The 26,963-nt window shown below is 43.1% G+C and overlaps 1 protein-coding gene across 2 annotated transcripts; it reads right to left on the bottom strand.

Moving 5' to 3' along the window:
* Window positions 1–92: 92 nt before the first annotated feature.
* LOC106565165 (PHD finger protein 24) lies at window positions 93–26,963 on the bottom strand. 2 transcript variants are annotated; one of them, XM_014131994.2, is made up of 9 exons: window positions 26,520–26,963; window positions 18,672–19,105; window positions 16,704–16,889; window positions 7,807–7,885; window positions 7,119–7,321; window positions 4,445–4,611; window positions 2,992–3,024; window positions 2,003–2,083; window positions 93–1,914 (listed from the first exon to the last, which is right to left on the bottom strand). In XM_014131994.2, the coding sequence occupies exons 2-9, from the start codon at window positions 19,101–19,103 to the stop codon at window positions 1,818–1,820; spliced, it is 1,278 nt and encodes a 425-aa protein (XP_013987469.1). In that variant the 5' UTR covers window positions 19,104–19,105; window positions 26,520–26,963; the 3' UTR covers window positions 93–1,817. The 2 variants fall into 2 exon arrangements, with proteins under 2 accessions (XP_013987469.1, XP_013987496.1); XM_014132021.2 differs by lacking the exon at window positions 2,992–3,024 and having other exon boundaries at window positions 26,520–26,959.

Here is a 26,963-nt window from a genome sequence, read left to right as displayed (position 1 = left end):
TAGAGCAAATGTAATCTCGTAAAGACACTAACGTTTGTTCCCTGAGCATTGGACACTTAGCAAAGAAACACGTAGCACATAGAGTCCATTAGGAGGGTTAATGTCATGCATTTATTTCAGCACTGTCACATATTCCCCAGCCTTAACCATCTTAGCATTCAAGTACCAGACATTAGACCTTCATTACATGAGCATAAACATGATATACTGTAGCACCTGGGAAAATGTATCAACATGTTCCCCTAACTAACCCAAACTGTAATGTCACTCCATAAAGCCAATACATTTCACAGTTAAATGTACAAGTCGAGTCTGAAGCAATGCTACTGCAAGTATCATCAAGGCTGAATGTGTGGGCGCCAACATTACTCATCCTACGGAGATCCTTTTAAATGCATGATTTCAATTCCAAGAAATAACCCTCAAAGCTGTACAATTCTAAATTTCAGTGTTCAAATAAAATTAGAATGGCAGCAGCAGATTATTCCACTTTGTCATGTGCAGTGGTTGTACAGGAGCAAATATACTTATGGATGAATGAACAGGCCAGCTACTGGATTAGTGTCCAATACAACAAAATTCACAACCTTCCTCATAGTCTTTGCTTAAAGATAGCATAAATGGATCTTAAACAAGTGAGTGGAAAAATGGAGGGTAGAATAAATACAGCGTTTTAAATGCATAATAATATATGTCATTATACTTATATGGCATATGTCTTGATATATAATATTATGTATGCACATAGCTTTCATTCCTGTTTGGTACATGTGCTGATCAGGAGCAGTTGCACTGTCAGTCTTAACACAGAAGTCTATCCGTTCGTCAACCAAGATTTGAAGGGGCTTCAAAATCTCCCTCAATGACAGATACTATTTTACTTTCAACAATTATGATACAATACAGAAGATGATCCAAATATGATGCTTGAACCAAAACAGGTTATGTGATAGCCTATCAATCTGATTCTTATCGAATTCAAAATCAATCACACAAAGGGTGTCTTAGACTGTAACATGACAAATGGAATGTATAAAGTAATCATTTAGGGCAGCGTTTCCCCAATTCCGGTCCTCAAGTACACCAAAAGGTACATATGTGTTGTGGCCCCAGACAAACACACCTGATTTTACTTGTCAACTAATCATGAAGCCCTTGACAAAAACATCTGATTTAATTTGTCCGGGGCAACAACAAAAATGTGTGCCGTTGGGGGTAATCAAGAAGCACTGATTTAGGGGAAAGTGAGCCTCCCAGGATACCCCAAGCCTTCAAAGCACCACTGAATTGTTGGCTTGTGTGTGAAAATGGACTGTTGCCTTTTTATCCTTAGTGTTTCATGAGTGTCTATAACAAGTGGGTTGTCAGCTTGTGTTGTCATTTTACTGTCAGTAAGTACTTGTAGGTCATTGAATGTTGTTTTCAGTGGGCCGTTGATCTGTGGTGTCAGTGGACCGTTGATCTGTGGTGTCAGTGGGCCGTTGATCTGGGGTGTCAGTGGGCCGTTGATCTGGGGTGTCAGTGGGCCGTTGATCTGGGGTGTCAGTGGGCCGTTGATCTGGGGTGTCAGTGGGCCGTTGATCTGGGGTGTCAGTGGGCCGTTGATCTGGGGTGTCAGTGGGCCGTTGATCTGTGGTGTCAGTGGGCCGTTGATCTGTGGTGTCAGTGGGCCGTTGATCTGTGGTGTGAAGCAGGAGATCTGTTGATGGCTTGTTCTGTCCAGTCCCTTAGTGGTGCAGGATTCCTCTATTGGGCTCAGGTTTGTCCCCTACAGTGCCATGGTATATGCTCTCCCAGGCAGGGTGAGGTCTCGTGGGCTATAGTGGTAGGCGGATGTGCATGGCCAAGCTGTTGGGCCGTGCAGCCAGGATGTAGATGGCACTCTCCCTCAGGAAGTCTTCCCAGCTCACTGGTCTGGTGATGGGAACAGAGAGGTTAGGGAGCCAACTCCTCTAAACCGAGGCCTGCTTACTGCAAACACACAATTATATTTAGTACATACCTGTTGTCATCTTTCTGACTGCTTCTCTCACTGCTGGAGCTGGCTGGACTGCTCTCAGATATGGGGCCAACGTGGCTAATACTGCCTCAGGAAACACACATGACAGAAATATTGTATCACTATACAGTACAATTGGCGGCATTGAGTTTCCAACATGTCTGCCAAGGACAAGACACCCTTTTCTTTCAAAAAGTGTTTTGTTTCAGCTGTGAAGAGGTCAGGTGCAAATATAGTGCAAAACCACATTCCCACTGAAAATGTCTCAGTGGGTTATTGAGACCAAATGGCTCTCTTCCAGGCCACAGCCAAACTCATGAATTATTAAAGATTGAGAAAGGTTCAAGGTCTGCTTTGTGAACCTCCTCTGTGAAAGATTAATACTTGAACACCTTCTGTTACATCCTCAATCTCCTCGCACTCTGGCTTAATATTATGTTTATATTATACATTCTCCAGCTTAAAATGATGTCTATATCATATACTATACGTAAGCTCTATGCAAAAGCTGAAAAAAAGAAGAAAAAACAGAAAACAGCAGCTTCTGACCTAAGAGATGAATTAGAATGCATTCTCAGTTCTGGGCGTAGACCCTCTCACGTCAACTTAGCCCCCTGTGTCCCCAAAGCTGATGAGTGAAGCCTTCTAGAGCTTCTCACAGAAAAACAAAAGCCTATCTTTTGAGCTTTCTAATGAGAGGACTGGATCAATCTTATCAAACCAACAGGGAATCATCACAGGAAGGACTCTTGGAGTATAGGCTAGACATCTCAATTGTTCTTTCAACTTTATAGCTACCACCTATAGTGTTTGATCTGTGATTTCATTATTCCTCAGGTGGACTTTATCCTGGCCTTGGTGGGTGGGGAAGTGAAATGATGGGTGGAATGTCAAAAGGGAATAGGTTGTGTGAGATTACTTGTGGATTCAGGGCTTGGATGTGCCGAAGAGAAGAAAAATACGTATAACCCATGCCGTGCTGTGTCACTTACCCACAATTCACAGGAGAACACAATCCAAAGAGTCTGTGAAGGATGGAATGGCATTACATGACATATAACAATGAAGGAGGGTAACACAGGGTAGTGCATGCACGCACACACTTATTGTGAATTAATTGGTATCAGAGAGAAGGTCTAGATCAATGTGAGACCAACACAGATGAAGAGAGGTGAGTTATAGAAATAAAAGCTAGCTTAAGTAAATTATTTCATACAGCTCAGAGCAACCCTGAACAGGGCCAGCTCTACGAGGTAGCAAAGCCGGGCATGGTTATGTCATAAGGTACCTCCATTACCTTGTTAAGGAAGCTCATCGGATCCCGGGTTGGGGTTTCTTTCCTCACAGGGGGGAAAAAAAGTTGTTCACTTTTGCAGACAGCTAATAATAACCTAGCTAGTAGATACTAGCTTTGTTACGTTTTGGTAGCGACAAGCTGAATAATTATAGTTGGTTGGCTAAGCGTGTATCAGCATGGACATCCAAAAATGGCTGGGCACTGCCAAGAGCACAAAAAAATAAAAATACATTTTAAAAAGAGGACCATGTCGAGTGCGATCCCAAGCTCACTGATGAGCCTGCAGCAGGCACGACCACTGAGATGGAGAAGAGCCAGGGCCTATCAGCAGCTGCACAAGGGTAACATCACAACAAGCACCTGTACCTCTGTTACCCCAGTCATAGCAACTGACAACCTGTTGTAGCTAACCAAAACTGAACCAGTGGAGTTTATTGTGGCTCGAACATTCTTGCAAAGTGAAATGGCAACCCCAGCCCCCAAAAAATAGAAATGGACCCCACTGAGTGTTCTTCAAAGACATGATGGGTATTTGTCAGCAATGCAGACTGTGCTGTTGGCACTGAAATATGATTCAATTCAGATGAAACCCCAGCAGTCAGCTTTAGTTCACAGCTCTCACAGGCACAGTCAATTTGCTGCATCTCACACCATAAAAAAACGAATATTAGTCATTTGTTTGTAGAGCAGGGTTCCCCAACTGGCGGCCTGCAATTTCATAGATATATTTTTTTATTATTGTTGGACAAAAAAGACTGAAAACACCAGTAAAATCAGCTCCAAGGGAGCTTTGGAAATCTGTTCCCAAGTATTCCCACGCATAATAGAGATATACTGTATGTGATCGTATACAAATTCAAGCAAGGTTTGAAATGATTATGTTTTAGTACAAAATTATATCCGTTTGGGCTTCTTGCAGTCAATTTGCAGTCTACAAAATATTTGTAATTATGAAAAATATCCTCCCGCAGCTGAATTTTAATTGATGTTCGCTGTTGTAGAGTATGAGGTGGATAGAAGAGCAGAAATGGGTCACATTGAGTAGGAGCGCTTGACTGCGAGTCTGTGACAGACATTAAATTAACTTTTCAACCTCATCTCCTGTAGATGGATGGTCATGGGCTCAGTCTCAGCAGTGTTACGCTCACCTCACGTTGCAGGACTGGGACTCCTTGCTGAACTTCTGAAACCAGGACTGCTGGGCCCAGCGGGTCTCTGCTCCCGTAACCACACCATCTTTATCCAGGTCCAAACCCACGAACACTAACCGCACGTGGTCCCTCTCCTTAGCGCTCAACAGACGCACCAATGAGTTCTGGGGACAAGGCAGTGTTAATTATGGCTCTCTTTTTTCAGATTTAGTCCAGTCTCATTTTGACTAAAATATCATTAAGTCTTAGTCACATTTTTGTCATTTGATTAATGATTTAGTTTAATTATTGTCAAAATGATGAAAACAGTGGGCCATTTGTCAAATAAATGCCCTTTCATTTTAGTCACATCACATTTTTATTGCCTCATTAACCTATATAGTTAACATAAATCAGTGACCATGTGCACAAACATACATAGCCTTGTCCTACAAACATATTGTAATACATAACATCCTATTCTTCCCAATAGCAGAAATATGACAAACAAACTCAGCAAAAAAATAAACGTCCTTTTTTCAGGACCCTGTCCAAATAACTTCACAGATCTTCATTGTAAAGGGTTTTAACACTGTTTCCCATGCTTGTTCAATGAACCATGAACAATTAATGAACATGCACCTGTGGAACGGTCATTAAGACACACAGCTTATAGACTGTAGGCAATTAAGGTCACAGTTTTGAAAACTTCAGACACTGAAGAGGCCTTTCTACCGACTCTGAAAAACACCAAAAGAAAGATGTCCAGGGTCCCTGCTCATCTGCGTGGAGGTGCCTTAGGCATGCTGCAAGGAGACATGAGGACTGCAGATGTGGCCAGGGCAATAAATTGCAATGTCTGTACCGTGAGATGCCTAGACAGAGCTATAGGGAGACAGGACGGACAGCTGATCATCCTCACAGTGGCAGACCATGTGTAACAACACCTGCACAGGATCGGTACATCCGAACATCACACTTGCGGGGACAGGTACAGGATGGCAACAACTGTCCGAGTTACACCAGGAACGCACAATCCCTCTATCAGTGCTGAGGGCTTGTAGGCCTCACCAGACATCACCGGCAACAACGTTGCCTATGAGCACAAACCCACCATCGCTGGTGATGTAGTTGAGTCACTAAACGTCATGTCCAAATCGGGAGTCCCAAGTCCCCTGTACTCGAGTCCCAGTCCAAGTCCGATTCCCCAATAGTCACAAGTCCCTATGGCTGAAGTCCGAGTCCCAGTGCTCAAGTCCTGGTCCAATTGCTCAAGTCTGAGTCACTGGGTCCACATTAACTCAAAATAACAATATTTACCAAGTCAGTGTAGTGGAAAAAGGAAATTGGTCAATAAATTGTTTGCTATCCCTTTTCCTTTTTTTCTGTGCCACCAAATATTTCTGGTAATGTTACCAGTTGCAAAACGTTGTTGAATGTTGCAGGTAGAAATTCCATGAATAGAGCCAACGTTGTTCCTTATGCAACACGTCAGCGAGGCATGTTTGTTTTACAGATCATATTTCTATATCTGAATGTTCCAAAATGTTCCGTCCTGCTGAACACACCCCATGTTAGCTATAGCTAGCTAATGAGGTAACATAACTGAACAAGATGTAGCCTAAAATGGTTAACGGTCCGGTTCACAAGTAGCCTAGTTTAGAATGGCCTGCTATGTGCTCTATGAATGTAAAATGCGGCCCACCAATGCACGGTATTATCGGTCAGATCTTTGAACGGTAAGGGCTAGATTCAAGCCTTTTTCTCTGACGAAAAGAGGGAGACTTGGCTACAGAACCTGGCTATGAAATGCAGTGGGGAATGTGGGAAGGTTGAATGAGACTATAACTTCAAAGACATTCTACTTTCCTACACTCAAGGGAGATAAAGGCATAGCTAGACTGTTGTTTTGCCATTAAACTCAATGCTGTTATTGTTTTTAATTTCGTAAAGCTGCTTGTGTTTCTTAACCAGGCAAAGGGTAGCTAACTAGAAGGCTGATGGTGACTGGTTAGCTACAAGGAAGCAAGAGAGTGCGGCGGAGCTGGAGCGGAGCCGGTCTGCCCACACTCCCCGGAGCCGAGCCGGTCTGCCCACACTCCCCGGAGCCGAGCCGGTCTGCCCACACTCCCCGGAGCCGAGCCGGAGCGGAGCCTGTATGCCCACACTCCCCGGATCGGAGCCAGAGCCTGTATGCCCACACTCCCCGGATCGGAGCCAGAGCCTGTATGCCCACACTCCCCGGATCGGAGCCAGAGCCTGTATGCCCACACTCCCCGGATCGGAGCCAGAGCCTGTATGCCCACACTCATCGCTTTCTCCCCTGCAGTTCACCAGCTGATGCAGGCTGTGCACCAGGTGTGGCATGTACATCCCATTGCTAAACAGAACTGTGCTTCTAATATTAATTGTGCTTATCACTGAAAAGCTCTCAATCTCTCCAAAAACTCTTGTCCAGTCCACTTAGTAGTCAGATTTAATTTTGTCTCGTTTTAAACACCTGAAATAAAAGAATGTTTGTTTAGTTATAGTTTCTGGGTCTATTTAGACAGTTATGGTCTCGTCAATTGCCACTGAGAAATAGGTGTTTGACTAATATTTGAGTCACTATTTTTGTTGACGAAATTGACACTGGAACAAGGGAATCTGGAGTATGTGAGGGTGTATGTGTGTGTTTGATGGGTTCTGGTACCTCTGTGCGGAACTTCCTGAGCACTCCCAGGGACTCATGGTATAGGAAGTCAGACCACTCAATCTGGCCCCTCTTCTCTGGGTCCAGGGCAGCGAACTGAGCCAGTACCTCCTCTTCCTGCTCATCAGACAGGTCCTTCTCAAACAGTTGCTTGGACACAAAGTGGCGGTACTGCAGCAGCTCATCCGACACCAGGCACGACTCTACACAGCAAGAGCAATTGAACCAAAATTAATCTCCACAAGCAGTGATCCAAAATACAATTAGTTTATGATTAATTTTACAAAGGTGAAATGCCTCTTGTTGATTTCCCTTCACACAGTAGGAAACAAGGCTGAAATAGTGTGCAGTTTTATAGCTACCTGTAAACAGACAATTGCTAACAAATACATACATTAACAGGTAGTTACCAATAATTCCTGTTTAGACCATTTTTTTTGTTATTATGAGCATGTGCGCGTTACAACAGAGAGCTTTTGGCACCTTTCTGTACTCAGTAATTCATAACGCGCTCAGAGGGTTGGTTCAGAGATGCTTGAAGAGCTGTATGAGAACAGCCCTGTATGCATGTACTGATCTATTCATCTGTCAACTGTGCTGTACCAAATAAAGCATACTTGTCCCGGCTTATGGAGATCTGTCAGCTATGAAATGTATTGTTCTCTAGAGCTTCAGCAGTATGACTGACCAGGGATGATCTTGCACTGCTTGAAGGTTTCCATTAGGCTGTACATCTCCTCTTCAGTCAGAAGCAGGTTCACATTGTCCTGTGGGAAGGAAAGGTCATGGTTAAATGGGGAGAGATCTGATACAAACTGGCATCTGAAGTAAAGTCAAGTAGAAGGTACTGGAAAGCAGCACAAAGTAGGCTTGGGCGGGATACCGTATACTGAGGTATTTGGAAATAGCCTCAGGATGTTTTTTTCAATACCTTTGAGACGTTTTCTTCGTTCAATAGATTTTTATATTTGTAGCTTCTTTAAGTAAATACTTGCAGTCAACTTGTGCAATACGATAGGAAATAAAGCAGATCACGGTCTTCATTTCACATTATAAAACTTACCGAAGTTCCCCAAAACAGCTGAGCCAGTCATATGTTTGTTAGAAAATAGCACAACAGGAGAAAGCGAGAGCAGGTGAGTCCAGCGGTGTATTGACAGGGGTTGCGTTTTATATTGAAAGGCTGTTGTTTTTGATTCAATAGAGTGATCAGTGGCGTGCAGCTACAGTTTTCCTTCACAGAAAATACATTAGCGCAACGCTATGAAAAAGCAAAGTCTTTGTTGCAAAATCGACGCATGGCCATCATATTTCTAATGTTTATCATAGAAATAATGTAGCCAGCTACATTTCCTAATGTTTTGCTTAATTAAAGTTAATCTTGCATTTTACCAGAGAAAAGTAGGCTACACCACAAAAAGTAGGCAACTGAAGCACAAAATGTGTCTGATGCCTAGCAATTTTTTTTAAAAAGAAGCATTTTAGATCTGTGTTTACAAAATGCAGCAAGATATCTTAGGGATTGAACGCTATTTATAATAAGGGTTACATGGAGAAAATTGGACATCTCTAAAATGAAAATGGCTCTCCCTTGACCAAAATATATATCACCTAAACCCTCCCTAAAAGTTTGAAAAAAAACAAAAAAACAAGTGACCCTCCCCTATACCCAAAATAGTAATTAAAACAAAGCTCATTCTAAAAATGTAATCAATCAATTACATGACCCTCCCATGGACTAGATTAAAAAAAAAGAAAAAAAAAATGTTATCTAATCCCTCCTCTTGACTGAAATTGAAAAAGCATGACCCTTCACCCTCCCCAATATTCCTCCAGGAACTAATTCTGTGAATTTCGATCCATTCCTTATGGGTTTTATATTTTTTCATTGTGAAAAACAAATATAATTTTGCGTTAACGCGTCCCCTAAGTTTAACTTGCTAGTTAACTAAGTGGCTGAATTAATAAGGAGATGGGGCATCATATAGTGTTCGCTTTGTGCTGTGTTTGAGAAGTCTGTACAGCTGCCACTGCTATGATTTTCTTGCGTTTTTTCTCCTCTCTGTTTTGTCCCTCTGCTCTTCCCCTCTCTTCTCTGAGCAGAGCAGGCAGAGCATGTACACATGCTGCTCCAGGGCCAGTACGGTTCTTCCTAAAAGACAAGCATGCATCAAAACTTTGTTCAATGCACAATAGAGCTTGTTCACATTAGCTTGTAAATGTCCAAACTCAAAATTCGGTAGTTCCTACCTATATGTATAAAACGTTGACCTTTGCAATTCACTTATTTACATTCCCGCTATGTTAGAATATTTAGCTAGCAGCCTCCATGGAAATTCACTATTACTTCTGCAAATTTGGTAATAGACACGCAATGGGATTTTGTGCCCCATTGTGTACTATGCCAGTAATACCATAAATCCCAGGATAAGAGAAGGACGGTATGACGAGATGAAAATCTGGATACCGCCCAGCCCTAGCACAAAGTGTGACCCACTGCATGCGGTATAATCACATGTACCATAATTATTTGAAGTGTTCTGTAGTAGATTATATATGGTGTGTGCCCTAATGGATAAATGTGCAGTGTGTCTGAACGCATGAAGTTCAGCATGCGTCATACATGTTCCAGAAAGCCTTGGCGTGCTTATTATGCAGTTTCTCTGAAGCTATTATTATCAAGTATGTCAAGTGTATTAGATGGTTTTATAGTATCGCTTCTTAGAAACTGTCCTGAAATAAACAACCACGGTAATAGGAAAATATAAGCCTAGCAGCCATTTTACTACACTCCAGAAAGGTGATGAGTCTGAATGTGCACCATATGTCTACCTGATTCTGTCTACCATGCTGTTCAAGCTAAAAACTTGGCAAGGGAGCAGCTCAGGTCGAACACATTAAAACTTAAATTAAGTTAATTATCTGCAGGTGTGTGGTGGATGCGGAGGCACTCAACCCTGATGAGCAGGTTGAGAGGAGGGAGTTGGAGGACAGAAGGTAATAATTGGGTTGGATAATTGTCCATGATGGGTGAAATCTCTGGGTCGCCCAGGGTTATGAGATCACATGAATATCAAACCATTTGATTTCCAGTAGCGTCACCCACCAAAATATGTTTAGATTATAGCTTTACGCACTAATATGGAGCTTGAAAACAGGATATGGAGTCCAGTGTTCTTTGGGCTTTCACTAGCCCCTTTAAGGAATCAAATAAACAGTAGCTTCGGGAAAGATAGGAGTATTCTTTAGAGCAGTGGTTCCCAAACTTTTTATAGTCCCGTACCCCTTCAAACATTCAACCTCCAGCTGCGTACCCCCGACAGCACCAGGGTCAGCTCGCTCTCAAATGTTTTTTTGCCATCATTGTAAGCCTGCCACACACACTATACATGTATTAAACATAAGAATGAGTGTCACTTCCCACGAGGCAGTTTGTGACAAAGAGCTCTTATAGGACCAGGGCACAAATAATAATAATTTTGCCCTTTATTTAACCATCTTACATATAAAACCTTTTTTGTTCATCAAACATTCTGAATAACAGGTTAATGAGAAGGGTGTGCTTGAAAGGATGGACATAACTGCAATGTTGGGTTGTATTAGAGAGAGTCTCAGTCTTAAATAATTTTCATGCTAGTGAGGGCCGAGAATCCACTCTTACATTAGGTACGTGGTTGCAAAGGGCATCAGTGTCTTAACAGCGCGATTTGCCAATGCAGAATCCTCTGAACGCAGCCAAATCCAGAAATTCAATTTTCACAGAACCGCTTGTTGCAATTTGATGAGGCTCTCTTGTTCAGATATCGGTAAGTGGACTGGTGGCAGGGCATGAAACGGATAACGAATCCAGTTGTTTGTGTCATCCGTTTCAGGAAAGTACCTGCGTAATTGCGCACCCAACTCACTCAGGTGCTTCGCTATTTCACATTTTATATTGTCCGTAAGCTTGAGTTCATTTGCACATAAAAAAATCATACAATGATGGAAAGACCTGTGTGTTGTCCTTGTTAATGCAGACAGAGAAGAGCTCCAACTTCTTAAATCATAGCCCCAATTCTGTCCCGCACATTGAATATAGTTGCGGAGAGTCCCTGTAATCCTAGATTCAGATCATGCAGCGAGAATGTTTTTTAAAATCACCCAGATAGGCCAGTCATGTGAGAAACTCATCATCATGCAAGTGGTCAGACAAGAGAAAATTATGGTCAGTAAATTCTTCTTTTTTTTTTTAAGTGTCAATACTTTGCCCCTTGATAACCAGCACACTTCTGTACGTTGTAAAAGCGTTACATGGTTGCTGCACATATCATTACATAGCGCAGAAAATACACAAGAATTCAGGGGCCTTGCTTGAACAAAGGGTTAGGTTAGGTGTCACAAAAGCTAATTAATTTGATGTCACAAAGCTGACCAGTACTTTAAAAATATCCTCTGCCGTTGTCCTGGTTTCAAGTGGTTTGCAGAAAAGGATGTCTTCCTTAATTGACCCCCCATAAACATAACGGACATATACCAGGAGCTGTGCCAGGCCCGCCACGTCTGTTGACTCATCCAGCTGTAACGCGTAGAATTCACTGGCTTGTATGCGAAGCAGTAATTGTTTCAAAACATCTCCTGTCATGTCACTGATGCGTCATGAACCAGTGTTTGATGAAGGCATTGGCCTTTTCCCCCCAGCCATATCCATGGCAGCAGGAAGCATTAAGTCCTCCACACTAGTATGGTGCTTGCCTGTCCTAGACACTCGGTAGCTCACCATATAAGATGCTTCTAGCCCCTTCTTACTAATGGTACATGTTGCTTTTATACATGTCTTACTACTCAAAAGTCGTCTTAATTCTCGCTCAAAAAACTAACGTGGCTTATTTTTCAAATTGGCATGTTTTGTTTCTAAATGTCTGCGCAAGAGTGAAGGTTTCATCGAGTTGTGAAATTGTACTTTTGCATATATAACACACTATGGCTGAGGAAAGGTACTACTCCCAATATAAGTGAACCCCAAATCAATGTAGTTCATCATATTTGTGCCTTTGATGGTCCAACGTCCCTGTCTGTTGTTCAGCGCTTTCCCCGGGCAACGGGGCAGTAGCTCGTCGGCTGCATCAGATTCACAACTGTCAGTGTCCATGCTAGCTGGGCTAACAACAAATGTAGAATTACTGATGCTAGCATTGAATGTGCTCGTGGAAGCAGAACAACTTGTGTCGTTGACAGGTGCAGGTGTAGCACTGCTGGTAGTAGCAGTACTACCAGTAGAGCTGGTCCATTTAGACACATATGTGGGCCTTATTTTATTTGAACCATTTATCAATTTGAGCAAACGGAATGAGCAGCAGCTACGTTTGGCTACATACGGACTGTTAGTGGAATTCCCACGAGAGTGTAACGGTTAATGTGATTGGATGTTAATTATTTGACTAGGCTACCTGTATTTGACATTGTGTTGTTATTTCGCTGAACACTAGATGGTTCAATTTTCTTTTTGGCAGTGAAACGAGGCTATTCAGTCGAGAAAAAAAAAAACTCACCCAAATGTACAGCCACGTTGGAAAATATACAAATTTACTGTTTGAAAATGTGAAAGGCCAATATTTTTTAATTTGGCGTACCCCCGACGGCATTGCGCGTACCCCAGTTTGGGATGACCTGCTTTAGAGAGTTTATTTATCACACATATGCTAAATAGTCCAAACTCTGCCTGCCAGACTATCGTAACAGGGGGTGTCCAAACAGGAGAACGTCAGAAGAGGAGGGGATGAAGAGGTGGTGAATCAAATCTGGGGGCTGCAAGAGACACACTGCATTCAATACGAGTCAACAAATAATACCATCATTGTGAGTGCATTGATTAGCCTGCATGGGGAGACAGTTTCCTGGGCCTGGCAGTGTACCATACTCACTCTCACTCAATATCCACCATGCTCAAATCACCTCAGCACCGGGAGACTGCTGACTTCATGTTTGAAAGAGCAAAATCAGTTCTGTATCTGTACATAGTGGGATGTGTTGAACTTGGTGTATAATTAAAACACCACAACCCACTTTCTTGGCTACTGTATGCATGTGTATTCTCTGGCAGGTTTGTTAAACTATTGCTCAAGATCAGTTCATGGTGAAAATAATCCCATTTGAAATCCTCAGGGAGCTATAGTAAACATACACTACATGAGAAAAAGTATGTGGACACCTGCTCATCGAACATCATTATTCCAAAATCATGGGCATTAATATGGAGTTAACCCCCCCTTTGCTGCTATAACAGCCTCCATTATTCTGGGAAGGATTTCCGTTAGATGTTTGAACATTGCTGTGGGGACTTGCTTCCATTCAGCCACAAGAGCATTAGTGAAGTCGGGCACTGATGTTGGGCGATTAGGCCTGGCTCGCAGTCAGCATTCCAATTAATCCCAAAGGTGTTCGATGGGGTTGAGGTCAGGGCTCTGTGCAGGCCAGTAATGTTCTTCCACACCGATCTCAACCCATTTCTGTATGGACCTTGCTTTGCACATGGGGGCATTATCATGCTGAAACAGGAATGGCCTTCCCGAAACTGTTGCCACAAAGTTGGAAGAACAGAAGAATTGTCTAGAATGTCATTGTATGCTGTAGCATTAAGATCTCCCTTCACTGGAACTAAGGGGTCTAGCCCGAACCATGAATAACAGCCCCAGACCATTATTCCTCCTCCACCAAATTTTACAGTTGGCACTATGCATTCGGGCAGGTAGCGTTCTCCTGGCATCCGCCAAACCCAGATTAGTCCGTCGGATTGCCAGATGGTGAAGCGTGATTCATCACTCCAGAACGTGGTTTCCACTGCTCCAGAGTCCAATGACCACTCCAGCCAACGCTTGGCATTGCTTATGGTGATCTTAGGCTTGTGTGCGGCTGCTCGGCCATGGAAACCCATGTTATGAAGCTCCCAACAAACAGTTCTTGTGCTGACGTTGATCCAGAGGCAGTTTGGAACTCAGTAGTGAGTGTTGCAACCGAGGACAGACGATTTTTAAACGCTTCAGCACTCAGCAGTCCCATTCTGTGAGATTGTGTGGCCTAACACTTCGTGGCTGAGCTGTTGTTGCTCCTAGATGTTTCCACTTCACAAGAACAGCACTTACTGTTGACCGGGGTAGCTCTAGCAGGAAGAAATTTGACAAACTTACTTTTTCGAAAGGTGACATCCGATGACTGTGCCACATTGAAATTCACAGAGCTCTTCAGTACGGCCATTCTACTGCCAATGTTTGTCTATGGAGATTGCATGGCTGTGTGCTCGATTGTATACACGTCATGAACGAGTGTGGCTGATATAGCCGAATCCACTAATTTGAAGGGGTGTCCACATACTTTTGCATATATAGTACAACAACAGTAATAAATTGGATGCCCTAGATATTTCTGATGATATTGTCATCTCCCGAGTAACGCCTGGAGTGTTTTTTTTGTATGTGTTAATCCACAATCCAAACAAGTTTAAATAGGTTACTCTATCGTGAGCACTTTGGGGATTTGTGCACCGAATCAAATTATAACATATTAAAAGTAATTCCTTTTATGTTACAAAGACCCTTAAGCAATAACAATAAAATTTAGGGACACTGTTGCTGTGACTTTCTGGTCCCCTTGACAGTGGAAAAGTCTAGTCAGAAGTGACAGCAGCACCAGCTCTAACCACTTCAGTCAAAGCCTGTGGATGAGAAGAGAGGTGATAATGGCACAACACCAAAGCTGTGAAATTAAAATGTCAAATGGGGACACAGCTAGACATTTTGGATGACTGTACTAGGCAATAAAATAAATAGTATTTGTTTCTGCAGCGTCAATGAAGGTTCTTTCGCTGTCCCCATTGGATAACCTTTTTTGGTTCCAGGTAGAACCTCAACCTCCTTTCTGTGGAAAGGGTTCTACCTGGAACCAAAAAGGGTTCTTCAAAGGGTTCTCCTATGAGGACAGCCGAAAACCACTTTTAGCTTCTAGATAGCACATTGATTGTAGAGCTGAACTCTTCTGAGATGAAAATGTGTCTTTTTCTCACTGTCATCCTCTTCTACTATCACTCTTCATCTCCTCCCTCTCACCCATACTAAATGCATGCTCTTCAACCGATCATTGCCCGCACCTGCCCGCATCACCACTCTAAACGGCTCTGACTTAGAATATGTGGATAACTATAAATACCTAGGTGTCTGGTTAGACTAAACTCTCCTTCCAGACTCACATTAAGCATCTCCAATCAAAAATTAAATCTAGAATCGGCTTCCTATTTCGCAACAAAGCATCCTTCACTCATGCTGCCAAACATACCCTCGTAAAACTGACCATCCTACCGATCCTCGACTTCAGCGATGTCATTTACAAAATAGCCTCCAACACTCTACTCAACAAATTGGATGCAGTCTATCACAGTGTCATCCATTTTGTCACCAAAGCCCCATATACTACCCACTACTGCGCCCTATACACTCTCGTTGGCTGGCCCTCGCTTCACTCTCATCGCCAAACCCACTGGCTCCAGATCATCTGCAAGTCTCTGCTAGGTAAAGCCCCACCTTATCTCAGCTCACTGGTCACCATAGCAGCCCCCACTCGCAGCACGCGCTCCAGCAGGTATATCTCACTGGTCACCCCCAAAGCCAATTCATCATTGGCCACCTTTCCTTCCAGTTCTCTGCTGCCAATGACTGGAACGAACTGCAAAAATCACTGAAGCTGGAGACTCATATCTCCCTCACTAGCTTTAAGCACCAGCTGTCAGAGCAGCTCACTGCACATAGCCAATCTGTAAACAGCCCATCCAACTACCTCATCCCCATACTGTATTATTATTATTTTTTTAATCTTGCACCCCAGTATCTCTACTTGCACATTCATCTTCTGCACATCTACCATTCCCGTGTTTAATTGCAATATTGTAATTATTTTGCCACCATGGACTATTTGTTGCCTTAACTCCCTTATTTTACCTCATTTGCACTCACTGTATATAGACTTTGTTTTCTTTGTTTTGTACTGTATTATTAACTGTATGTTTTGTTTGTTCCATGTGTAACTCTGTGTTGTTGTATATGTCAAACTGCTGTGCTTTATCTTGGCCAGGTCGTAGTTGCAAATGAGAACTTGTTCTCAACTAGCCTACCTGGTTAAATAAAGGTGAAATAAATAAAAAAATACTGATCTTGGGCCAGATAGGAAAAAGTCAATTGTGTTGCATAGTATTTGGGGACATGGTGTGTTCAGGTTCATAAAGTGTGTGCTGTTAACAGTTAGTAGTCAGAGCGTTGGGCCAGTAACCGAAAGGTTGCTGGTTCAAATACCCGAGCCGACAAGGTGAAAAATATGTTTGTGCCCTTGAGCAAGGCACTTAACCTTAATTTGTATTACTATGGTTACCATGTAAAATAACATGTCACAGCACCAGTCCGGTGTATGTGACAATAAAACTATTTTTTTCTTATTTTTTAACAGTGGCAGGTATGACTCTAGGTAAAAAATAAAAAAAATAGATACAAAAAATGTAAAACAACTTTGTGGAGCGTGGTTGGTCCATGTGAATCGCCAATGGGAGGTTCAGATTGAGTGACTCACGCAGTAGTAGCAGCTCCAGCCTGTCGCAGTGTGGGCTGTCTCCCTCATCTCCTGCAGGAGTTCGGTGCGCAGGTAGCCCAACTCCCTCAGACAGCCGTCATGGAAGACTCGTGTGCAGGTCCTGCAGGGGAACAGGTCGTTGGCCGTCCACACCTCACACACCTCGCACATCTCATCATTGACCGGCTGGAGGAAAAGGCAATTAAGGTCACTAGGTTAAAGGGCATACTCAATTCATAAAACTCATTGGGGTTTGATGCCTACGTAGGAGGACTGCGAGTTGTATTTCAAATCAACTATGGTGAAAGATGCATCCGTATGTCTGTGAAATTGAAGTCACTCACACACAGACTCTCAGACAAAGCAGCTTTGAATGATGAAGGCAAGCGGTCCTCTCCTTGAAGTTAGTCTTGGCTGGGTATTGGCTTGATTAAACAGTGAATACAAATAATTATGCCATTGTCTGCTGATTATGCCATGTACTCAAATATTTTATTTAAGTTTGGATTCAAAGCTTAGACAGCAATGTTTTCTTTCGTAATAATTTAATAAGTATGGAGTGACATTTTAGCAGTATCAGTTTAGTCTTGGTCTTCTCCTCTGATTTCAGGTCTGTCCCTCAGAACTGGATTTACAGGAGGTACACACTTGACTGTCAACACAGTGAAAATGATTATAGTGGGAAGTTGACTATAGCACAGGCAGTTATTAGAATAATAATAAGTTAGATTCAATTCACTGTCTGGGTATTTACCTTTTTAACCTATCATGGTCATCTGGACTGACCTTGTCAAACCTGGTCCCTGACAGGTGACCATAGCCAGATGGAACCATACCTCCTCCATGCTCAATACTCAAACCTATGAATTATATCCCACAGACAGTGTGGTCTACACGCTCATCACATTATGAAACGGATGTAACGCTACAGTAGTTTCTAACTAGCTTGTCTTCTCATTATGTGGGAGGATTCTTATTATTCTGAAGAGGCTGATAGGAAAGGAGAAATGACTATTGGTTCTACCCAACCATGAAGGAGGCTGAAACTGCTTTTCAATATCACAATTATAGCAGATTTTTTGTAACTCCTTGATGACTAATTATGATTTTTTTTTATACTCTTATGTGAAGTATCCTACAGCTCCAAATATAACAGTTTAATTTAGGTCTGATTTGGAGTGCTATAATAATATATGCCATTCAGCGTTTTGTTGCTGCTATGGCCATCCGTTTCAGTCAAACGTTTATGTTTTATATTTTCCTCTCCAGTCTGACCCTGGAGCTCGTGTTATTGTAACATATCATTATTAATTACTGCAAGTAGTCCACTCTCTATTCAATTTGTTATATCTGAATAGCACCATTAGTGATAGCAAGCATAACAATCCTCTCTAAGAGTCCTTTTATAACAATGTGCTCTTCCTAATAGCCCCAACCAGCTGATTGGTCATCTGGTACACTGCTGAACCCCGCCCCCATCCCTGACCACCTCAGGATCCCAATTAGTTATGGTGGCCCTGGGTAGTGAGGCAGGGCCAAGGCCTCCTCTCTGAGACAGCCCGAGTACCCGCCCACACCACAGCACGCGCTCTATGAAGAGCACTTAGACAAAAATTTTACGGTGGAGTGGAAATAGCTGGTGTGTTTAATTAGTCATATGTACGGGATAGACATGGTCCAACGAAATGCTTCCTTGCTCATCTATAAATGCTTATTTCACCCATGGGAGAAAATGATAGACTCACCATACTTAACAGTTGTTTAGGTCTCTTTTCAGTCAGAACATCAACTCAACTGGAGTGCATGGGAGATAAGACTGTTGCATGGGAGTGCATGGGAGATAAGACTGTTGCCATGGTAATTCCTTTAAAATCTCACACGCATCTTTAAAATCCCAAGATTCGGGGATTTAAAGAACAAAAAGTGTGGATTTAGTCAAAGTAAACCCTTTATTGAACAATACCTTACCTGCTCTCTCTGTCCCAGTGCTATTTCTACAGGCTGGTCATCATTGGCATCTCTCTTGGGACGTACAAATGCAGGTGGGGTGAGCTGATGGCCAGTCTTGTCCAGTTCCTCAGGCTCCACCCCCTTCCCATCCCGTAACCTATTCCAGGCCTCCTGGTTGACCTTACACTCGTCCCTGGTGGGAGCCGGAGCTGGAGCAGCAGCTTGCTGGGAGGTCCCCGAGGGTCCCACTTTGCTGTCTGCCTCCCCATGCTCCCCCTCCTCCTTTGGATTTGGTGGTGGCAAGGATTCAGCCGGCCCCTCTCCTTCCTCTCCAGATCTTTCCCCCTGGTTTGTTGTGGATGGAGCGCGTTCCTTCACGCCCTGCTGAAAGGCAGAGACGACCGAGGTGCATTTCTGCACCTGCTGCTTCTTAGACATGAGCACTCCCATTACTATAGATAGAGAGGGGAATGAGAGAGAAAGAGATGGAGGGGGGGGGCGAGAGAGGTCTTCATTACTGCGTGCGTGCATGGCATAAATATCGATTGAGCGATATGGTTCATTAGACTTGCCATTTTATCAAGAGTTACTATCAAACTGATATACTGAACAACTTTTTGTGGTGTTTGTGTGCTTGCATTACTTGCCTTGCTCTTAATGGTTCCATTCTCAGGCCTAGTGACATATGATCTATCACCAGATTGATGAGCAGAAGCGGCTGAGCTCAATCACATCCCACTGGGCACAGATGTCAATTCAACATCTATTCCACTTGGTTCAACATAATTTCATTGAAATAGAAACACGTAGAAACAACGTTGATTCAACCAGTGTGTGCCAAGGTGGATAAAATGGAGCAGTAAACATAAATCAACAAATGAAATGGATGGGAATCGTAGAATAAAACCCAGTAATCTCCAGACAACAAACAGAACATATGTAACTAACTACTTGTGCTCATAAGTGATCATGAATTCCATTATTGAAAATGGGGCAGTTGGATTCAAGTTGATTACACGGTACTTAGAGGACACATGTTGTGATCTGAAATCCAATCCCATTCATCAAGAGTACAACAGGAGTCCTTCCGTGACTCTGTCCTCTCCTGTCATTCTCCAGTTGAAGGGCTTTAGGCTTCAGTTCTTAGGGCTTTTGGTGTACTATTCCCCCCTGCTCAATGACAGGATTTGGAGGACATTCTCTCCTCACACCCATAGGCCTTTACTGATACAGCCTCCTGTGGACCTCCACTAACTAGCAGCTCAGACAGACAGAGACAGAATGTGAACACAAGCTCAAAGTCCTCTTAGTGACAGGAGGAGATAATTATGCTGGTGTAATTAACCTCACCCAGTGATGTGTCCTTCCTCCCTTAGCTCAGAGTGTTGAGGTGATGGGGGACGGGTGATACAGTGACACAGTGATGAGGCTTAGGAGCCAGGATGTGTCTGCGGAGTGGTCTGTCTGGGTACTGTCTCATATTAGATAGTATTGAAATCAGGAGTAGTGGCAAGGTCCAGGGTGGTCATCTTTGTTGAATCTACTCAAAATGTACTGAGGAAACATACGATTTGTCACGTGCACAGGATATAACAGGTGTAAAACAGTACAGCGAAAATGCTTACTTGCAAGCTCTTTCCCAACAATGCAGTATTAAATATCAATGGTAAGAGGAAATAATATAAAATGTTAGCTAGCGTAAAAGGTGTTTCCAGACACTAGAATTAAGTTAAATGAAAGTGAAGAGCTTGCACTGTGAATAAGGAAAGAGCATGCAGGGGATCATATAAAAACATGAGCAGGTTAAAAATAATAATCTCCTTTGCCCATGTCAGATATCTTCTATGATGGGAAGTCTGACTGTGTCTGGGAGTTGGAGCTCACATATTGCTGCAAGACTCATGGCACCAGGTTGTGGGAAGAGTCTATAGAGCTCACAGGGCATCTGAGGAAAACCACAGGGAGGCTACAGTCAGGCTCCACTGGAGGCCATCGCTGGCTGACCAGACCTGGCACACACACTACCATCCTGACTACAGGGCCTGGCACCCCCTGATAGATATAATAAATAATCCACCTCTCATTACTAAACATCTTCCCCTGGAGCTGGAACTGCTCGTAGAGACTGAGCAGCGTAGCAGTCCTCCCCGTTTTGAGGTTAAAGGGGCAGTGCAATTAAAACATGATTTTCAATTTTTTTTAAATGATATTTCCACACTATGTGGTCGAAATAACACTCTGAAATTGTGAAGATTACATATAAGCCATTTGGAGAAGAAAAAGAAAACAGAATTTCAGCCTTTTCAGATGGGATGGAATTTTTGGCCCATATCATGATGTCACAATGTGATCTGGTTATAATAGACCAATGACTGTTCACCTGGGTAAGGGAGTGGGCTCTAGACCATCCTATCAGCCAATCAAGGCTGTGTGTAACGTGTATGCTGGGAGTTGGGAAGCAAGTACAGGGAGTGAATTTAATAATAAATAGACGAACATGGCCAAAACAAGAAACATGAGCAGCATACAGACATGAACACAGAGTCAATAACACCTAGGGAAAGAACCAAAAGGAGTGGCAGTTATAGGGAAGGTAATCAGGCAGGTGATTGAGTCCAGGTGAGTGATGAGGCGCTTAATGATGGTGACAGGTGTGCATAATAATGAGCAGCCTGACGACTTTGAGCGCCAGAGAGGGAGTACACGAGAGTACCCTCTCCCTGACGCGCAGCTCCAGCTGCCAACCAGAGGTACGATCCCGGAGACCAGGAGCAGGTCGATAGCTTCTGCTGAGGCGCGGGGGGCCTGACAAGCCGGCTGAGGCATGGGGAGCCCAGCTGAGGCATGGGGAGCCTGTCGCGCCAGCTGAGGTATGGGGAGCCTGTCGCGCCAGCTGAGGCATGGTAGCCTGACAAGCTAGCTGAGGCGTCCTCGGTAGACACGGCAACGGACGCTTGACGGGGCAACCGGGTCTTGTAAACCTGACGAGCCGGCTGAGGCATAGAAGCCTGATGAGCCAGCTGAGGCACCCCCGGTTGCTCCGGTACCTGGACCCGACGTCACCTACACAAAAAAAAAAAAAACACAAAACACTCCCCGATGCTCCCCTTTGGTGAGGCGTTATTCTGTAACATGTACACTGGGAGTCGGGAAGCAAGTACAGAGTAAATATTTTAATAAATAAATAAACATGGAACAAACCAAGAAACACGGGTAGCATACAGACATGAAACAATAATGCCTAAGGAAAGAACCAAAGGAAGTGACATAAAGGGAAGGTAATCAGGCAGGTGATTGAGTCCAGGTGAGTCTGATGAGGCGCAGGTGTGCATAACGATGGTGGCAGGTGTGCGTAATAATAAGTAAACTGGCAACAATGAGCGCCAGAGAGAGCGAGCAGGAGTAGACGTGACAATGTATGTAAATATCATCCCATTTGTTTCCTAATGCCTGCATGATCACTGAGCATTTCAAGGGCCAAAAGAGGCTCAGGGAAATAAATTATTAAACAGTGGTTTAGACATAGTGATTACTTAAATTAATAAAGACTGCATGGGGGCTTTAACTTATTTATTTTTCTTGTGGAGGCAAGTTGAAGCTGACAAGTTGGTCAGTGCTTTGTACCATAAAGGGAATTGAGAAATATGCCACTGGTTGTCTAGCAGGTCTGCTAACCCAAAGCTTTTGCCAAGTAACTGTCACAAAATAATATACTTCCCCTAACACTTGGCTGGTGTTTTGGTAAGAATGTTTTACACGAATCTTACCTCATGAGACACTCAGAATGTGTAGCCTATAATCCAGAATTTATAGTAGTGAAAACTGCATTTATTTACAAAAGGGGATAAAGACTCAATATGTCTAAGATGGCAACAACCTTTATCTTTTGGCCCACATACTACAACTCAGGCTAAATCCAGAGAAATGTGTAGGGGAGGAGTGCTGTGGTTCCGTCAGGCTGGCTTTTCGCTCGTTTCCTACAGGAGCAGCTGGGTCAGACCACTCTGAATGATTTAAATGCCCCTGGATCATTTGGGGAGGGGGGGGTGCATGGAGTGGAAAACATTGCCACTCCTTGGGGCCGGACCTGACATACATGCATGGCAGAGAGAGAATCCCAGTCTGAATGAGCTGCACTGCGACAGCCTGAATATTCTCCCACTTGGTCTTGAGATATGGGCATCATTCTTGGCCCTTTTATTGGCACTTGTCTCTTTCATATTTTTCCGTTTAACAAGACCCGTAATACCTATGGAGAACTGGGTATTACTGTAATAAAGCAAGAATAACGATTGTGCGGCGTTTTTCGTCAGAGCAGCAGCATAGTGAATTTGCTCAAGCTAAAGAGGAGCACTTTCACATGCAGTGACCATTTCTGAATGTAATTTTTTTAATGAGTGGGCAACACACACTGTTAGATGTCTTACACAACTACTTACTCAATGTGTGGATCCAAGTGTAGATTGTTGCCTACAGAAACTTCTGAATCAGTCTGATTAGCTTGTTCATTTTAACTAAGACCTCAAACTGGGTTTGCGCTCTGTAGAAGCAAGGCACCCGATGGTGGTGAACAAGATGGATGACGCTCACTGCACCGTCTTGGTGTAGTTAAATATTGATCATGTTGGAGGAAGATAAGAGCACCATGGTGCTCTTTAAATCCCTCTGACCTAGCGCTCACTCCCAGCAATCCTGTTTGTAGACTGTCTACACTCCACTGGTCAGACATGATCTATCAGAACGAGACCATGTCTGGCACTGCTAGGCAGCTCTAATGGAAGTTCTTGGGTGTTATATAGAATCTCATTTTGTCCCGCAGAGATGATATTTTGGCAAAGGCAGAGCATATGCCAAACAGGAAATGAATCGTGGACTGGAATTAGAATGGGTTGGATCCTGTGAGCCGTGTATCAGGGGCAGATCAGGACGTCTTGGTTCTCCATTAGTATTCAGTCAGACACCTCCACTGCACAGGTCTCTAAAACACGTTTTATGCACGTAAAGTCATACCGTATAACAAAAATAAATCACGACAGCTGTGATGGAAACAGGAAGGGTCGGTACAGTTTTATAAATGTCGATAGACAATTTGTTTGTTTGACACAGTGGGATCTTTTTGTGCCTGTAAAATTATTTATGCAACAAATTGAAGTGGAAACAATTTCTTGCTCAATTGTTGATAGAATAAGCATCATGTAAAGGCAAATTTGCGGTCATCCCACTAGGCAGAGACATCAATTCAACATTTTCATTGAAATGACGTGGAAACAACGTTGATTCAACCAGTGTGTGTCCACTACATTTTGAAAAAGCATGCAGTTTATTATGCTACAGATGAAAGTTCGAATGAACTTCACAGGGTGGTGAAAGTGTATGGTGATGAGCTTGATGCTCATTACCAATAAATATCTAGGGTCATAATTTGTATGCAATGACATCATGTGTCTGTGTGTGTGTCCTCACAGTCCCTGCCATTCCATGAGATGTTGTTTAATCCATTATTTAATAAAGGTAAAGTTGGTGTTAGCTTGAGTAATTGGAGATGGGAGTGAACTTTTGCCTTGAGCGCATGCGCAAAAACCTGATTGGGTAAGTTTGCCATTTATTGCAATAGTTTGTGACAAAACCATCAATAGATTACATTTTCCAATGGAAACATTGAATTTGTGTTTTTATTTTGTACATGAGAACTTAAAGAGTGGTTTTTATGTGCACTGTTGTCACACACAGCCTTTTATTCGCAACAAGTCAGGTTGATGGAAACAAACCTCTGCTGGGAAAAATTTGATTTTTTTCCTCCCCATGCAGATTTTATATAATATTCGCATGAAAATCTATCGCAAATTGGATGGAAACCTAGCTACTGTGGAATGTCATCCAAGTTTAGCGCCTTCATGATTTATTTTCTTCCTGCATTATACAAACTGGTGGATTTAAAAGATTAGTTCAATGAATCCAGTTTCACAGTAAGGCCTGAGGTTCTAGGTCTGACTACAGAGTTGACTGTACATGTGACATGTTTTTCTTCACAGGTCCATTCTGGGTATGTGTTGATTAGAATCCCAACCAGTCCTCTTTTTCATGCTGGGATCATTTGGGGGGGGGGCAAAGCGTTCATGGGAATGAATCCCATTTAGCCAAAGATCTCATCCACGGACCCACAGAGCAAAGACCTGGAACTAATTACACTAACAAGTTTGCCAATGAGCAGAATCGTTTATAAAACGTACACAGACACACACACAGACACACACACACACACACACACTGGTAAGCATACATAAAAATGGCAGAGACAACGGTTTCTTTTTAGAAATACAGACCATCAGGCAGAGGCTGTATAATCACATCTGCGTGAGGAATACTGCCATAGTTCTCTGTGCATGTAGAGAATGACAGACAAAATCTCCATGCCCTGCTGGGATTCCTCATCTCTGGTACACCGAGAACACCTCTTCTCTGTCCCAGAACCCAACAAAGACACCCAGGGGGCTGACAACTGTCTGGTTAGTCCCAAAAACAACATATGGTGAGTTAAAATTCTGTTTGTGTGCCGTCTGTGGTGCACAGACAGAGGCGCTTGGAAGTAGAGGAATTTAAATCTAAATGCATCCTTAGAGAGCAGCTCCTATGTTGGCATTGACAGGCTGCCAGGCAAGCAGAAAGGCTGTGCCAGTCAATACACTGAGGCTGAGCGAAGCGGACAATGGCCACTGTGAGAACGGCAGAGGAACATGCACAAGCTGCAGGGATCTGTCGCAGGCTGTTGAGCAGGACTCAGTCCAGGGCTCCAGGACTCCCTAGGTACAGGACCCGTGTTGACCCCAGGATGGGACATACTACCCCAGGTAGTATTGAACTCTGTTGCTCTGTTCTGCTCTGTTGCAGGTAGCCTACTTAGTGGGACATGATTCAGCCTTTGGTCTTGAGGAATAGCAGGCTGTTATTTTCCCCCCCACCCACAAGACTAACTCCTTTTCCTGCCACCATTAACTGAAGTGAGCCATCCTACACTGCCCAAAGAGAGGTTATGATGCGCAAAATGATCAAACGTGGCTAGGATCTACCCCCCCCCCCTGCTGAGTGCTGACCTAAATCGGCTGCGAAACGCTCTGTATTCCAGCCAGTTTAAGTGGAACGATTCCAATCATTTTTCAAATGAACTGTCAGTATGCCAACATTCCATACAAACAATGCAGTCAATCAACAGCCATACAGTAGCTGAAATCAGTTGATGACTTAATGCAACAAGTACTGATATTTTATAAACACTCAGTTTTCCTAGAAAACAAACATTGAGACATTTATGGTCTGTTTACATATATTTTAAAGGCTATTTATATTGGTATAAAACTGGTGTAAATGTATTTATAATCATGACAATATTTTAGGTTGACAGTAATTATTACACAATCTCTGATATACATCAGATGCCTTACTTTCAATTTCCTGCATAAGAAAAAGAAAGAACTGCATCACCTATGCCACAACTACCATTCATTCAAATTAGACTGGTTTGGATTTCTCCCTGACCACAATGGCTGCCATTTCATATCATTTTGGAACTTGGGGCCATAGCCACTCTAGGAATTGAATAGGATATCTGTGGTTTCACCCCTATAGCACACACATAGCGTTGCGAAGGCCTTGCTGACACCAGGTCACTATATCCAGCCTATGAATGTTTAGTTTAAAAAAAACACAGCCATCAATCATTGGCAGATGAAGAAAAATGCTATAGCCTAGCTCCTGCAAATCACCCGAGATGCCTTTTCGTCATGCATTAATTACATGCAACTCTGAAATGTGTTATGCAACAATTTTGCTGTTGGTCTGTATGTCATATTGAAAATAAATGGAATTTACCTGAGATAAAAATCGGACAACTCTCCACCGCGATTTGGGACTTTTTTTCCTTGTGTCTCACGAACAGCTACCCAGCATTGCAAGGCTTCGATTGAATGAAAAGTACGCGTTTAGCCTACTCAAAATAGCCTGGATTTCACAAATATATACTGCAAATGTGACACGAATTACCTATCCGTGATAAGAGTGACAAGAGTCCGTCAAAACGCTGACGTGGACAGCTCCAGTGCTGAAATATTTTTCTTGCCACTTGCACGTGTGGAGAGCGACAGTACAGCTCCGCCAAGAGGAACGCGCCCTTGAAAATGCAGCCGTACGCACAGCACAGTCACAGCCAATATAAAGAACCATGGAGCAGGTGCTGTGCACTAATCACACCCACACTAACAACACGCCTTGCTAGTCAATCGAAAGCATCGAAGAGCTAGATAACTTGTAGGCCAC

Source organism: Salmo salar, chromosome ssa01, assembly GCF_905237065.1.
Source record: "Salmo salar chromosome ssa01, Ssal_v3.1, whole genome shotgun sequence".
NCBI lineage: Eukaryota > Metazoa > Chordata > Actinopteri > Salmoniformes > Salmonidae > Salmo > Salmo salar.
The sequence above is the reverse complement of the archived record's forward strand: the minus strand, read 5'-3'. Positions and strand labels throughout refer to the sequence as shown.

Excerpts from the sequence above, each read along its gene's own strand:
- LOC106565165 (XM_014131994.2), bottom strand. The coding sequence starts at position 19,103 with ATGGGAGTGCTCATGTCTAAGAAGCAGCAGGTGCAGAAATGCACCTCG. Across the intron at positions 16,890-18,671 it reads CACTGGGACAGAGAGAGCAG|CCGGTCAATGATGAGATGTG; the intron begins GTAAGGTATTGT and ends CTTTTCCTCCAG. Across the intron at positions 1,915-2,002 it reads AGTCAGAAAGATGACAACAG|ACCAGTGAGCTGGGAAGACT; the intron begins GTATGTACTAAA and ends TCCCATCACCAG.